The following is a 17,043-nucleotide window of genomic DNA, read 5'->3' as shown; positions in this document are numbered from 1 at the left end:
GTCCCTCCTCAGAAGTATTTGCTTCTGATTACCCCCTTTCCCAGTCTGCCCTCCTCTCTATCATCCCCCTACTCTCTTGTCCCCTTCCCCACCTGTTTTCCTGTAGGGTAAGACGGATTTCCACACCCAATTGAGTGTGTATGTTATTCTCTCCTTAGGTGAAATCCTATGAGAATAAGATTCACTCATTCCTTCTCACCTTCCCCCATATCCCCTCCACTGTAAGAGCCTTTTCTTTTCTGGTTTTTTTTTTTTTTGTGAGATAATTTACCCCGTTCTACCTCTCCCTTTTTCCTTCTCCTAGTATAATCCTCTCTTACCCCTTAATTTTATTCTCCAGACATGGCGCCTTCATCTTCAACTCACCCTGTGCCCTCTATCTCTCCATCTCTCTCTCTCTCTCTGTCTATCTGTACATACATATAATTTATTCCTCTCCAACCACCCTAATACTGACAAAAGTCTCATGAGTTACAAATATCATCTTTCTATGCAGGAATGTAAACAGTTCAGCCTTAATAAGTCTCTTAGGATTTCTCTTTCCTGTTTACCTCTTCATGTTACACTTGAGTCTTGTATTTGAAAGTCAGATTTTCTATTCAGCTCTGGTCTTTTCATCAAGAATGCTTGAAAGTCCTCTATTTCACTGAATGACCATTTTTTCCCCTGCAGGATTATACTCAGTTTTGCTGGGTAGGTGATTCTTGGTTGTAATCCTATCTCTTTAACCCTCCAGAATATTATACTCCATGCCCTACGGTCCTTTAATGTAGAAGCTGCTAAATCTTGTGTTATCCTGATTGTGTTCCCACAATACTTGAATTGTTTCTTTATGGCTGCTTGTAATATCTTTTCCTTGTCCTGGGAACTCTGGAATTTGGCTATAATATTCCTAGGAGTTTTCCTTTGGGGATCTCTTTCAGGAGGAGATCGGTGGATTCTTTCCATTTCTATTTTTCCCTCTGGTTCTAAAATATCAGGACAGTTTTCCTTGATAATTTCTTGAAAGATGATGTCTAGGCTCTTTTTTTGATCATGGCTTTCAGATAGTCTAATAATTTTTAAATTCTCCCTCCTGGATCTGTTTTCAAGGTCAGTTGTTTTTCCAATGAGATATTTCACAGTTTTCTGATTTTTCATTCTTTTGGATTTGTTTTACAATGTCTTGATTTCTCATGAAGTCACTAGCTTCCAATTGTTCTATTCTAATTTTTAAGGGAATATTTTCTTCAGTAATCTTTTGGACTTCCTTTTCCATTTGGCCAACTTTGCTTTTTAGGGCATTCTTCTCCTCATTGGCTTTTTGGACCTCTTTTGCCACTTGGGTTAGGCTATTTTTTAAGGTATTATTTTCTTCAGTATTTTTTTGGGTCTCCTTTAGCAAGTTGTTGATTTGTTTTTCATGATTTTCTTGCATCACTCTCATTTCTCTTTCCAGTTTTTCCTCTACTTCTCTTACTTGCTTCTCAAAATCCCTTTCGAGCTCTTCCAAGGCCTGGGACTGATTCATATTTTTCTTGGAGGCTTTGGATGTAGGAACTTTGACTTTGTTGTCTTCTTCTGGTTGTATGTTTTGATCTTCTTTGTCACCAAAGTAAGATAATAGTCTGACTCTTTGTGCGCTGCTTACTCATAATCCCTGCCAATTACTTGAGTTTTAAACTCTTTGTTAAGGTCAGAGTCTGTTTCCAATGTGGAGAATTTACTGTCCCAAGTTTTGGGGGTTTGTACAGCTGTTTTCAGAGATACTTCTAGGGATCTGTAAATTTTCAGTTCTTCCAGGGTGGTATGATAAGGGGAGAGGTGTTTCCTTCCACTACTACAACAAACTCCACCACGCCAGCACTCCTCTTCGCCCCAGGACCGCCCCTCAGAACTGTGACCCAGATCCAAGCACAGGCAGAGCAAGAGATTCCTGCCTCAGTTCTGGCAAAGAGATCCCTGCAATCCCCCTCTGATCAGCCACTGGATTCCCCCTCAGTCTGTGGGCCTGAAGCTCAAGAGGCAGCTGCTGCCCCAGAAGCCGAGCTTGGGACTTGCGGCTGAGACCAAGCTCCTTCTCTCACCGGAGTCACAAACTTTTCCCACTGACCTTCTAAGTTGTCTTTGGAGTTCATGGGTTGAGAAGTCTGGGAACCGCCAGAGCTGCCTGTGATTCAGTCCTCTGAGGCCTGCTCCAGGTTCACTGTGGCCTGCGTGCCCACGCGGAACTATGCTCCTTTCCCCGCCAGGCGCGATATACCTTTCTGATCAACCATCCAGTTTGTCTTGGGCTGGAAATTTGTTTTACTCTGTCTTTTTGTTAGTTCTGCTGCTTTAGAATTTGTTTAGAGCCATTTTTTAACAGGTATTTGGAGGGGTTTGGGGGAGAGCTCAAGCAAGTCACTGCTTTCACTCCACCATCTTGGCTCCGCCCCGCCTATCTTCTTGATTTTAAAGTGAGCTATCTACTACCATGATACCTATCTCTAAATGCAGTGTTTATACATAGTCATTTAAAAATACATTTTGAAATCAGCATCATTAAAAACTACATTTTATGCCAAAGTTTTGTGGTTTTGTTATTTTAAAAACTTCATGTTATATTAGTATGTGATTACCCTTACTTTTCTTGCTCACTTTACATTACCACAGACATCAGCAATTTAATATTAATTGCTCTCAATCTAATAGTTTAGTTTAATTGTCCTAAGTCGGAGTATTTAGTATTATGTTAAAAGTGTATTTAAGGAGGCAGTTAGGTGATGCAGTGAATAGAGCACTGGTACTGAAGTTAAGAGGACCTGAGTTCAAATCCGGCTTCAGACACTTGACACTTCTAGCTGTGTGGACCCTAGGCAAGTCACTTATCCCCGATTCGTCTCACCAAAAAAAAAAACAAAAACAAACTGTTTAAAAGATTAACCAGTAAGAGGTTAGAACAAAACAAAACGCCTTATTTTTTCAAGTTTAATAAGTATTATTTTCCACTTCTAGGTCCCTAATTAGAATAATTGCCTTCAATTCAACTATCAGCTTTATCAATGCCTTGTATTCCACACTTACAGATGCACATTTTGTTTCTTTTTTTGGGGAGGAACAATTTTGAGTTTTTGTTTTTAAAGTGAGGTCTGCATGTCATCATAGAGTGCCCAGATAGGAGGGGGATGCTGGTAGTCCAAGGGCTCCTGCCCACAGCAAGTATTCCTTTCTCCATTAGCTTTGTTAACCTTTGAACACTGAAGTAAATGGGGACACCAGGTCTCCTGCCCTATCACTCTATGTGGGAGAATGGGCCTTCATTCTTGAGGATTTTAGAGGCCTCCCCTACCCCTCTAAAAGAACCTACTACTGCTGATGGAGAAAATGTTACCTCTTCTTTGGTTTCCTTAACCATTCTAAGAAAACAACAATGTCTCAACCCTCTGTTACCGCTGAGTGCCAGAGGACCAGGTTTGGAAGTGTTTTCACCCAAGATCTTACCTACTTGTGTGGAGGGACTACTTTCCCCAGTCCTACTTTACTAAACTAATGTAAGTAACAATATGTCACTTCTCTACTAACCATCTCATGCCCAGACTTCAGATCTAGAATTAGGACCTCAGGTACCAAATTAGCCAAAAGCCAAATCCATCTCATTGTTCTGGATGTTTTCTGGGTGTGTATCATCCCCCGTGCCTGGAGAGGAAGCAAAAGAACTGGAGTAATTTTTGAGCCCAGTTGGCTCTTGGGGATCTAGTCTTTAGGTATTTACTGACCCAGACACTAAACTTGGTAACTTTTCCTAATTTAATTCCCTTTTTTCTGGAATTGGAGGGAGAAGGTGCCACCTTCTGAATCTGCCAACTTCTTTCAACTAAGGATCTTGACTTGTTACTTGCCCCGTTGCACCTCATCCTCCCCAGTCTTCCTGATTTTAGTGTTGCCAGCTTCTGAGATGCAAACCCTCTTCTGATCACTCCTTACTTTTTCATCTCCATTCACTCCAGTTTTTTCTGTCTTCAGTCTTCATCCTCTTCTAACCTTCCCTTCTATTATGTGTACCCTCTGTAATCCTGATACTATCATTTAAAAACTCTCTTTCATCCTAGATTTCTTACTCTTACATTCTTCCCATCTTATGGCATTTATGGAAATTTGGATCCCTCTAGAAAACAATGCATGTTTGTCCTATCGCTACAGTTTGGGGCATTCCTTCTTAATCCCCTAACACAATGGGCCGGAGGAAAGATCAGATATACTTTTTCCTCATTGCCACTTCCAGACCATACATTTGCACTGTCATTGAACAACTTTTCTTACTTTTAAGGTTCACTTCCTCTGCCTCTGACATCTAGTAAAGATTTTTGTTGAAGTCTGTCAGCTTCCAGATCTTTTCTTTTCTCAAGGAGTTTCTCAGATACGGGTCTGGCTTATAATTTTTCTTCTCTACTCTAAACCTTACCCTCTTTTTGAAGTATTTCGGTATACACATTATTCATGTCACTTTGAACACCATTCTTATGACTTACATTTTCTCTCTACCTCGGCCACCTACAGGAGTAGTCATATTTTATGTTTTGCCATCATCTATTACTAGCTCTTTTGTATGATCTTGGATTCTGAAAGTCTTTTCTCTAAACATAACTTATCTTTCTATTGCTCGCTCAGCTTCACTTCTCTTAAACATTCTTACCACATCATCCAAGCCTTCTACCCTTTCCTCTTCTCCCAGTCTATTACCCTCCATCTGGCCTTTCTTCTTTTCGTAGTCTGGCTCTCATTGTCGATCATTTCACTTGACATTTTTGCCTCCCTCAGAATCCCATGTTCATTTGCCTTTCCCACTCAAAGCTCTACCCTGGGCTATCTGTACCATTCTCTTTTCTCTGCTACTCCAACAGTCTAGTGAAGCCTATAGACCCCTTTTTTTAAATGCTTCAAATAAAATAAATAAGATTACAAAGGAAACTAATTTTGTTGAAATAAAGTTATCAAATTATTTTTAAAAATTCAAGTTCGTGGACCCTGGATTAAGAACTCTTGTACTATCATGTTATTGAACATTGCTGGAAAAAGTCATGTAACTCTCCCAACAAGATCCATTATGAATTTATGTTCTTATCTCAGCTGGGCCCTTATTGCTTCTTTGCAGTCTTTTAATTTTTTTTTTCTGATTGAGTCCTTGTCACATACCCCACAATAGCTGCATTAAGTTTTCTCTTCTTTCCTCAGGACTCCCCCCCCCCCCCATACTACCTTCTCTCTTAAAATAGAGAACCTCTCCTTCTACTGAGAAAAAAGTCCAAATGGACATAATGTGTCTCTTTTCTCCTCTTGCAAACCTTAAAACACCTCTACATCCTTGCTCATTTTTTCTTTTCCTGTGGTCTTTTATAAAGAGGTAGGGGGTCCTTCTTCCCAAAGTTAATCCTCCTTGTGCCTTTGGTATTATCCTCTCCTCTCTCTTTTGGCCATTCTCTTTCTTTAATTTAAAATTTTTCCTTATCTATTGATTCCTTGTGGCTTGGTATTGGGGATAGAACACTACAGTCAGGAAAACTTGTATTTGAATTCCAATTCAGATACACTTAATCTCTCTGATCCTCAGTTTCCTTATCTGTTAGAAAAAAGGGGGGGGGATTGTAATAATAACACCTTCCACATAGGGTCATTATGAGAAGTATATGAAATAATGTATGTAATATACTTTGTAAACCTTAAAAACTATACAAATATGAGCTATTGTGTTATGTCACCATGCACATACCTTTCTAACCTTAAGAAAATATGTTCAACCTTGTTTCAAGCCATTATCCTATAATAATTCTACCTTTACAATTAGATTACTAGAAAGAGTCATCAGCAGTTATTGCTTCCATTTCTTCACTTCTCCTTACTTTTCTACCTCTGTATTCTAGTTTCTAACCCTGCTGTTGAACTGAAACTCCTTCCTAGGATTGGCAGTGATAGCTTAACAGCTTAATGTGTGTTTGCCCCCTCAAGTCTTGTCCTATTTGACCTCTCTTCAACTTGGCTACTCTATAATACAATTAAGATTAAGATCCCCAAGACCAGGCATAAAAGTTAAAAAAGAAACAAACAAAAAACCATTTTCTGGGATAAAATAGTGGGTAAATTTTCTTAGTCTGGAATTTAAAGCCCTATGAGAGCTCATCTGTTGTAACATCTTTTCTCAGGAATGTGGGACACTTAATAGGTTAAATATCTTGCTCTTGATCACTTAGCTCATATGTGTCAGAGGCAGGACTTGAACCTTGGTCTTCCTGACTCGAAGACCAGGTCCGTATCTACTATTATGGCATGTTGTACTTCTCTGCCCTTAGAGACTAGCTAACCAAGCTCAGTAGAGTTGTGTATCAGATACGAATGAGTAGATTTTGTGGAGACGATTTAACAAGCACTCCTGTGAATAAGGTGCACGAACCTTAGCACGTGGACTTTGTGACCCCTTTTGGCTTCTTAGACGGCTCTTTTGAGGGCTTTGTCTCCTGATTCTTAACAATTCTGGATAGTTGATGTTGTCATGTTGAGGTCTAGATAGGTGATATATCATTTTGATTTTAGTACAGATGAGCTATGGGAAGCTTATCATAAGGAAATTTTTTTTGTGAGTTTTTGTGTCTGTTCTTTTCTAGGTAGTAAAAACATATTGTAATAAAGACGAAGGCCAGCTGACTCTTTCAGCTAGGTCTCATTTGGCATTAAGCTCTGTTTATCATCATGGTTCCAAATCTTCATGAGATCTCAATGGACAGTTCTTTGAGCATTGAGTCAACATTGCCCTGAAATCACTGCTATCTAAATTGATACAGAACTCATTTGTAAACCAGAAAATGAACTTATTAATTTTCTGTATGGGATTTCTCATTCACAAAACTCAAATATTTATTTCTGTTCTTCAGGATATTTATTCTCTTCTTAGTACCAGAGTAGTTGGGAGAACCAAGTTAATGATCAGAAATTACATTTTGAAAATAGTTATGGAGTAAAGAGAGTCATATAACCATATGAGGAGTATTTTCATCAGGATGTGTGGTAGCCTTCTAAGAAGTTACCCTTCTGTACTATATGATTGTAGGGGAGGGTATGGAAATAAGTCCCCCTTGAATGGGACTGAGACATGCTGACAGGGTGTTACTATCTAACTCTTTTTTCTAGATTTCATGATGACCATTACATTTTTTTTGCACTTATCATTGAATCTTTATTCCAACATATTTTTATCATGCTATAATTTCCAAATTTATGTTACATGTATTGGCCGCTGTGTCAGTAATGATAGTTTGCCTTTCCCTAATGTTATACTCTGATGCTTCATGATTGCATAAGCAATTACTGTAGTTTCTAAAGCTGTACCAGCAAGATACAAACTTTAGCATGTTCTCCCAAAGTGAAAAAACTTCAGATGAGTGTCATCCTAGAACCAGCCTTGTTAAATTTAAAGAGGCTTATAAGAAGGTTATCCACCAGGTGGTAAACTTTTGATTACAGCATGTTACAAAACCGCATTCTTGGACGTGGAGGAATTGCAGTCTGCATTGGCAGAGGTAGTATCTAGTCCCAACGAACTTTGAAATCTTTTAAATTATTAAAGATATATGCTTTGCTGCAAACCAGATTTTTAAGAAAATATGTTTTATTAAATTTCAAATCTAAGTTCATTCTTTCTCATCATCAATTCATTATTTTTCAGAGTGGGGACACTGTGCTGATTGGTGCTGTCAGGGGTAGTCATGTTGAAATTGTTCGAGCCCTCCTACACAAATATGCTGACATAGATATTAGAGGACACGTAAGTATAACTACATTATGTTTAGTTAGAATACAAATGTGATATTTTAGCAAACATCCACTATCTTAAAAACCAAAAACTTTAACTTGTAAAACCTAGCAGGTTTTTGTGTACTTTTGTTATTCTAAAATTTCTTTGGAAAAAATCCTGTGAATCAGATATAGGAGTAAGGACTGGACTTGTGATTTCATTGTGATAAGGAATTCCCACCTGAAGGGAGTATTCTCTGCTGGTGCAAATCTTCTCTGCAGTTTATAGAGAGTTGCCCATTGAATTGACTGAGAGTTAAGCAGCTTACTGAGAGTCACATAGCCAGCATTTGTCAGAGGCAGGCTTTGAACCTAAGTCTTCTTGGCTTTAACCCCAGCCCTCTATCTGCTGCTCCATGCTATCTGAAATAGGGTTATTTTTATTAGCTTGTAGGATTTTTTTCTTAGGATAAAAATTAGAATTTATCAGCTTCTACCCATTTTAATTTCTACATTTTTTAGCATATGCCTCTCCAGAAGAGTTGTAATGAGCGTCCATACTAAGAAAGAAAAAGGTAGAACCTGTGCACAAAACATATATCTGAATGAGACTTATTGGAGGGTATTCTTTGTGACTAAGACTGAAAGACTGAAAATGCTGTAGAGTTTGAAATCTGAATCAGATCATCTTTGGTTGAGAGGAAGGTAGCAGTTGCAAAGATGGTTTGCAGTTTTCCTTTTTGTTTGGGAAAGGTCAGTGATATGTCAGTGATACAGGCTCAGTGATATTTTACCAGTTACTTGGTTACCTGGGATTCTAGGGCATCGAGTGTTGGGGAAACAGGGTATTGTCTGTTACCATGTGAGCAGTTCTAATCTTTGAAATCATTGAGAATTGTAATTTTAATTTAAGTAGGATGAAGGACACAGAATTATAACGCTCATTTTATTTCACACTACCGAAGGTTTATTAGCAAGGGTGAGAAAAATGTATTATCTTTGATCTCAGGTGCTGTGGGGCACCTGAGATTATAAGAAGGTTATCTACCAGGTGGTAAACTTTTGATTACAGCATGTTACAAAACCGTATTCTTGGACGTGGAGGAATTGCAGTCTTCATTGGCAGAGGTAGTATCTAGTCCCAACAAACTTTGAAATCTTTTAAATTATTAAAGATATATGCTTTGCTCCAAACCAGATTTTTAAGAAAATGTGTTTTATTAAATTTCAAATCTAAGTTCATTCTTTTGGATTTAGGCTGATACTTACTTATGAAGTATGAATTTTTGAAGATTCGAGGGACTGTCTTAGCCAGTTTAGTAGTATAAGGCAAAGATAGAGGAATCAATTAAATCTGTAAATGTATGGAAAATAATAAACAGTTTGTATAAGTGTGATTATCTCAAAGGTGTTTTCTCTCTCTTTAACTTGGTAACCTGGTTGTTAACCAGAAGAATGACTTCAGGATGTCTTCTTATATGAAAGGGTACAAGCTCTTGGAGAGAGGGGAGGGTTTACAGTTTTCCCTTGGGTTTTTATATGTGAATGCTGTCTTAGATTCTGGAAGAAAAAAAAAAAGGATGCAGGGAAAGTAGTGGAGAAAAAAACTAATACACCAATGATTTTAATTTTAGGGGGAAAACTATTAATATATCAATGTATAAATGTGCATAAGCACCTGTATATTGTCTAAAAAGCAGTGTTAATTCACTTACATTCACCAAGGAAAGATGGTACTTGCAGTTACAAAAATCCTAAATACTGAATATTATATTAAGGGCTACAGCAGTAGGAAACCAATGCAATGAATTGTGGCAGTCATACCATAGCTGACCTTACTGCATAGTGCCATGTTATATTTTTATTGCAATATGTCTCAAAGGCACATAAAGACTGTGTATTCTGTCTCCATTCATCTGGGTAGAAATATATTTATTCTAGCTATTCTTTTGTACTACTGTCATTGAACATGCTTCCACAGCATTTCTCTTAAACTTTTGTATTTAAGCTCCCATCTTTACCCCAACCCTTTCTCACTCAGCAAGTGACTTCCTTCTACTCTGCTGAAAAAATTGAGGTCCTAATTTCTCATCACACATTAATACTGCTTTATATCTTCACCTACCATTTGCTTTACACGCAGAGAATCAGGTTGCCTTTCTCCTTGCTCATTCTAACCACTACAGTTGCCTCCTTTCTGTCTCTTTTAGGAGCTTGCTCCAGTGATTTAGATTCTCCCTATCAGCTAACTCCTTGTCTGTTGCCTACAAACATGCTCACATATCCCCTTTTCTTAGAAAACCTTTATTTGACTCTTCCAAACCTTGAAGCTTTTGTCTTAAATCTTCCCTTTGTTTCCCTGCTGGATTCCCAGAGTATTCTATACTAGTTCCCTCCATTTTTTACCGCTCTTTATTAATTCTAACCCTTTACAGCCAAGCTTTGAAGTCACCACTGTACTGCAACCACTCTCTCTAAGGAGACCAGAGACCTCTTAATCCAGCCAGTCAACAAGCATTTATTAAAAGTTTACTATATACTGTGTATTGTGCTAAGGGATGAGGATACAAAAAAAGGCAAAAAACCCAACCCTCCACCCACCCCCCAAAAAAACCCAACCCAGTCCCTACCCTGAAGGAATATACAGTTGAATAAGGCAGATAATATGAGAAATACAAGGTAATTACAGAGTAGGTAGAAAGTAATCTAAGAGAGGAAAGCACTAGCGACTGGAGGCACCAAAATAGGCCTTTTATAGAAGGTGGGGTGTGAACCAAGCCTTGAAGGAAGCCAGGTAAACTTAAGAGCTAGAGAGAAAGAGATGGAGCATTGTAGGCACGGGGGACAGCCAGAACAAAGTCACGGAGATGCTGGATTAAACATTTTGTGTTAGGAACAGTAAGTAGACCAATATGGCTGGAGGAGAGCGTTAGAATACTAGAAAGGTTGGAAGGTGTCAAGTTATGAGGAACTTTAATTGTAAAATGGAGAAATTTCTGTTTGATCTTGGAGGTAACAGGAAGCTCCTGGAGTTTGTTCAGCAGGCTAGACTTACATTATGCTTTGAAAAAAAATTTTGGCAGCACAATGGAAGGATTGGAATGAGGAGAGACTTGATACAGGAAGAATAATTAAAAGGTTATTCTGGTAATTTAAGTGACAAGTGTTAAGGACCTAAGCTAGGTTTGCCTTTCTATGATGGGAGAGAAGGGGACATATATAAGAGGCATTGTGATGGTAGTAATGATAAGAATTGACAGTCGGTTGCCTATGTGGAATGAGTGAAAATGGGGAGTGTCATAAGTCTGGGTGAGTGGGAGGAAGGTGACGCCCTCAGCAGTAGTAAGGAAGTTTAGAAGTGGGGAGGTTTGGGGACAGAGAGATACTGAGTTGTCTTTTGGACATAATGAGTTTGAGATATCCAGTGTACATCCAGTTTAGGTGTCCAAGAGGCAGCTTAACAGAGAGGTTAAGGTTGCATATGTGAAAATGGAAATCAATATGGCTGTAGATATTTGAACCTTTTGGAGCTGATGGTATCATCAAGTAAGATAGTGTCAAATACAAAGAGAAATGGGTCTAGGACTGAGCCTTGGATATCACCCACAGTTAGAGGGTGTGGTATGGATGAAGAACTAACAAAAGGAGGCTGTGAAGAAGCCTTCTGACAAATGAGAAAAGAACTAGGAGATAGCATTGTCACCAAAACCTAGAGAGGACAACATCCAGCAAGAGCAGGTGGTCAGTAGACTCAAATGTTGCAGTAAGGTCAGGGAGTATCAGGCTTGAGAGTAGGTCATTAAATCAGTCAGTAATCACTCAGGAAATATTAAGTATCTACTATGTGACAAGCACAGTGCTAATGCTTAAGTATTAGATTTGGCAATTAAGAGATTATTGGTAACTTTGGAGAGAGTTGTAGTTAAATAGTGAGTATAGAAACCAGCTTACAGAAGGTTTAGAAAGAGTGAGAAGAGAAGTTGTGGAGGCACTGCTGAGAGACTTTTTTCAAGGAGTGTAGGCACTAAAGTGGGGAGAGATAGAGAATAATAGTGAATGGGATTAGATGTATCAAGTGACGGTTTTTTAAGGATGGCGCAGTCATGGGCATGATTGTAGGCAGTAGAAAAGCAACTAGTGGACAAGGAGAGATTTAAGATGAGGGACTTTTATAGAAAAGATGGGATGGAGACAGGTATTAGCTGTGTGATTGTGAATAAATTACTTAATCTCTGCCTGAGTTTTCTTGTCCGTAAAATGACAACTCTGGTACTTACCTTATAGGATTGTTGTTAGGCTCAAATAAAAGGTACACAATGCATACTTTAAAGTGAATATTTATTATTTCTGCCATGAATGTTATTAATGATATTTAATATCCCCACAATACCACTTTTTGCATTATGTTTTGTATTAAAATATCTTCTTATTTTATAGGATAATAAAACTGCTTTGTATTGGGCTGTTGAAAAAGGCAATGCAGCAATGGTGAGAGATATCCTGCAGTGCAATCCAGATACTGAAATATGCTCAAAGGTATGTGTTTAGCTTAATAAAAATTCAAATAAAACAGAAATATTTAGTTCCCTTGGTCTCATCATATCATTAAAAAAAAAAAGTTAATGTTTTTTTTTTATTTCTCTTATAATTGAAAATCTTCAGTCAGATACTGTTCTAGTGAAGGTAGTCCTAATTTATCTACAATAAATTATGGTTAATATCATGGGAGCACGTGATTAAGAGTTGCACAGAATGGGAAGGTGTAGATGGGATTGGCATTGTTGGAGGGAATGCCCCCATCAATATGTATACAGATATATTTGAATATTGGAAAGTAACTGTGGAAAGTATCCACGTTGTGAGTATACAGTTCTGGTCTGCAATATTTTTCAGATTTACATTTTATTGTGTCTGCTTGGTAACTTGAAGTGTATTTTAGCAATAGTAATATAATATTATATTATTATAATATGATAATTACAACATTATAATGTATAATAATATATACTACAATAATAATTACATAAGTAATTATAATATTAATGAATATAAAATTAATTTCATGTGGCTTAGGTAAAGAAAAACTTTTATTTTAAGGCAAATTTTTAACATGAGACCATCTTTAAACTGAACTTTGTTAATCAGATATACCTCCTTTTTTTAGGATTTGTAAATTCTTTAAGTTCATAACACTTTAGTGTAATTTGTTTTTAAAAATACCGTTGTTAAAATTTTTGGTTTAGTAAACATGAAAAACATCTTTGTCCTTAGGATGGTGAAACACCACTTATAAAGGCCACGAAGATGAGAAATATTGAAGTGGTTGAACTTCTGCTAGATAAAGGAGCTAAGGTGTCTGCTGTAGATAAGGTAAAAAAGGAGATAAAACCCCACAAACTCATACAAGTAATTTCTATGTAGAGGTAATATTTTGGATCACAATGTTTAGTTTGACCAGTTTTGTCCATTTATGCTTATGAGTGTTAAGGTGTATTTTTGTGGAGAGAAGGGATACTTTGAGTGGTTATGTGTATGATTGCAAAATTGTATTGTCTTTTCAGTTAGTTTTAGTATGTTGTGTCAAAATAGGGAACTAGTGTGATAAAAATCTGTTTGAATTTCTTTTTATATTAGTTGTAATAGTCCGTTGTTGGACTAATATTGAGCCCTTTCCAACTTAGTGTAAGACCTGTGGAGTTTGTGTTCCACAGGAATAGCCTTCAGGAACCCGAGGCCATCTCCAAATTGTGATAAGGCATTGAAGTGGTATGTTAGTGGAGGATATATGTATTACATTTAATTACTTACAATCAAAGAACACTTAAAGAACGTTTTGATTGTGAACAAGTCATATATTAATTTGATTAAAGTTATTCCCTAGGGACTTTGATAAAGTAACATTCTGTGTGTTACTTTGTATTTTGAGAGGGGCAGCTACGTGGCAGAGTGGATAGAATGCTGGGCCTGGAATCAGGAAGACTCTTCTTCCTGAGTTCAAAGTTGACCACAGACACTTACCAGCTGTGTGACCCTGGGCAAGTCACTGACCCCTGTTTGCCTATTTCTTTATTTGTTAAATGAGCTGGAGAAGGAAATGGCAAACTACTTAATTATCTTTGCCAAGAAAACCCCAAAAGGGGTCATGAAGAGTCAGACACAACTGAAAAACAACTAGACAACAAAATTGTATGCTGAGAAAATAGCAAGCACTTGATAAATACTTGATAAATTGAACAGTTCATCTGAATGTTAGCTTTTTCAATAAATATTTACTCACCTCTTTTGTAATGTGTTATTTGTCACTTCTTGCCTCCACCTCAAATTACCTTTCTTCCTTTAAGATGCATTTAAACACAATCTTCTGCATGTAGATACCTTTCCTGACCTCTGCAACTTCTAATGCCCTTCCTCCCAAACTACCTTGTATTTAACTACTTTTTAAGAATAGGAATTTTTTTTTGTTCTTCCTGTTTGTATTCTCAGTTGTTAAGATGGTGCCTTGCATATAGTAAGTGCTTAATAAAGGGTTATGGATTGATTGTTGGTCCTCACTCTTAATGACTTAAAAATAGGAAGAAATAGTTGCAACAATATCTGTAGTAGAAGGAAGTATGTAATTAGTGATATATGTGTGGTACAGATTAAGATTTTAAAGATTCAGAGGTGTTACTCTTGTTTAGGAGAATCAGAGAAGGCATTTGAGCTTGGCCTTAGAGGATGGGTTAGTTTAGATTGTGATAGGGAAAGATGGATCAGGGCATGGCCATATGCATTCCAGGCAAAATGGACAACTTGAGAAAGGTATGAAAGCTCCGTGTAAGTTAAAGAAATGGTAAAAGTAGTCTAAATCGAACTAAAGAATTGGACCTATATCAGAAAGTAGCATTAAATGAGTCTGGGAAAGTAGATTTGTACTGGATTGTGGCGGAACTTGAATACTAAGGAATTGAATTTAGAATTTATTTGGTAGACATTGGTTTTATGAGGGGACGACAAATGTAATCAAAGTGGTGGCTATAGAGTCTGGGAACTATGCCCACTACTAGGCATATGTCCCATGGAGGTCAAGAAAAAAGTAAACGTTCCGTGTATACCAAAATATTCATAGCAATACTTTTTTGTGGAAACATGGAATTCAATGGGGAGGCTGTTTGCAGTAGGCTAGACTTGACCTCTCAAACTCAGATGTTAATTGCAGAAATAGGGAGGACTTCCCAGTTGTCAAATACTGGTTCCTCAACCCTTTGTCCTCTACTGTTTGTTGCAGCAAATTAGCTTCCCTGGAATTGTATTCTTCTGGTTCCCTTCCTACTTCTCTGGCTATTTCACTGACTCCTTTTTGAGAGATTATAGACTAGCCTCCGTGATAGAATGTGAGCTCCCTGAGGGCATGGGGCTATTTATACTTCTTTGTCTTTGTATTTCTAATGCTTATTGTAGTCCTTGGCACATGGTAGGCATTTAATAAATATTTGTTGATTGATAGTAACTACCTGCCCTCCCTCTAATTCCTGCCCAACAAACAAACAAACAAACAGCCCACAAAACCCTTCTTTAGATATTATTTCTGGTTCTTTTTGGTCTGTTTTTTGAGAAATCTGTCAATGAAAGGAAGGAAAATTTTTTTAAATTATAGGAGAGACATAAATATATTTTTAGGGAAAGGGAAAGGAGCCAGTAGAGAAAGAAAGAAAACTTGTAAGATGAAAACTTGGACTAGAGAGAGGGATTAATTGAAGGAACAAGGTTTGGGAGAAAATTAGAAAAGATGGAAACCAGTGAACAGATGGAAAGAAAACATCTTTCTCTTAAAATGGAGGGAAAGATTAAAGTAGATAAAATTAGAGATTTTTTAAATGGCTAGGGGAGGGCATGATGATAGATGGAATAGGAAGAAGGGTACAAAGAGCTTTTGCCAGATAGTGTCAGTAATGTAGGAGATGACTTTCTCTGGTGATGAGGAGGGATATGGGTTAGAATCATTCATTTGAGAAATACTGAAAAAGTTTGAAAGAGTTGATGTGTGACTGAATTAGGAGACAATTTAAAGGAGATGATCAAATAGCAATTGAAGCCTTTTTGAGATTAGATAACATTAATCCATAGTAGATTTAGTTAACATATTTTCCACACTTAGGTACATCATTGCTAGATTTCTCAGGAATGGAATTAGAGAAAAAATGGAATTAGAATGAGACAAGCTGGTAATTGGCACAGGAAGTATAACAATCACAGAAAATAAAATTAAGTACACCAAAAAAGAAATAATAAAAAAGCAAATTCTGTTGTAGACAGATTTAGAGGATCTAACCAAATATTTAAAGAGAAATTAATTCCCATGACACCCAGCTTATTCTTAATGACAAGAAAGTACTCAACAAAATACCTTTTATGAGACCAATATGTTCCTAATACCTAAACCAGGCAGGGCAAAGCAGAGAAAGAGACATATAAAACATTATTAATAGATACTGATACAACAATTTTAAATGAAATCGTAGTGAAAACACTGCAACAGCATAGTCAAAAATATTTCACTATGACCAGGTTAGAATTATCCAGGAATTCACAACTAGTTGTGGTAGTGAAGACTTGGAAAGAAAGTGGAGTCTTTTGATTAGTGAGAGGTTAAACAAATTGTTTTATATCAGTGTAATGGAATATAAGAAACAATGAATATGAGGAATTCAGAAAAACACAGGGAGACATATTGACTGATGCAGCATGATATAAATAGACCCAAGGAGACAAAATACATAACGGCTAAAACAATGTAAATGGAAAGAAAAGAAAATTAATGATAAAGTCTCTTCAATCCCACAGACTGTGTACTTGGCCCAAGTTGGGTTTTCTTTACTGTTTTTGTTGCTTTATTGTTACCAGGAAAAGTTCTGATGTGCTAGATAGGTATGAAATTAAAGGAAAGAAAAGTTAGGGGTTGGGAGATTGTGACTTAGAATAGTAAGTATGGATGAAAAAGATAATGATATTTTTAACTAATTCACACTGTTTCTCACTTAGTTTGAATTTGTGAGGTTTGATTGTGTATAAATATATGAAAACCCAAATATTTGTCATGATTTTATAGAAAGGAGACACTCCTCTCCATATTGCCATTCGTGGCAGAAGCCGGAAGCTAGCAGAACTTCTTTTAAGAAATCCAAAAGATGGACGACTGCTTTATAGGCCAAACAAAGCAGGAGAGACACCATACAACATTGACTGTAGCCATCAGAAAAGTATTTTAACTCAAATATTTGGAGCCAGTAAGTATTGTTTTATGTCAGAGTGAGTTTATTT

General features: G+C 37.1%; 1 protein-coding gene across 3 annotated transcripts in view; it reads left to right on the top strand.

Moving 5' to 3' along the window:
• Window positions 1-17,043, top strand: part of KIDINS220 (kinase D interacting substrate 220) — a 174,665-nt gene that overhangs the window by 36,512 nt on the left and 121,110 nt on the right. For all 3 annotated transcript variants that reach the window (XM_027840312.1, XM_027840310.1, XM_027840309.1), the window contains exons 9-12: window positions 7,676-7,774; window positions 12,181-12,279; window positions 13,015-13,113; window positions 16,832-17,009. In XM_027840312.1, coding sequence (XP_027696113.1) covers window positions 7,676-7,774; window positions 12,181-12,279; window positions 13,015-13,113; window positions 16,832-17,009 — 475 coding nt within the window. The remainder of the gene's footprint in view (window positions 1-7,675; window positions 7,775-12,180; window positions 12,280-13,014; window positions 13,114-16,831; window positions 17,010-17,043) is intronic.

Source organism: Vombatus ursinus, unplaced genomic scaffold, assembly GCF_900497805.2.
Source record: "Vombatus ursinus unplaced genomic scaffold, bare-nosed wombat genome assembly UNPS02014841.1, whole genome shotgun sequence".
Taxonomy (NCBI): Eukaryota; Metazoa; Chordata; class Mammalia; order Diprotodontia; family Vombatidae; genus Vombatus; species Vombatus ursinus.
The sequence above is the reverse complement of the archived record's forward strand: the minus strand, read 5'-3'. Positions and strand labels throughout refer to the sequence as shown.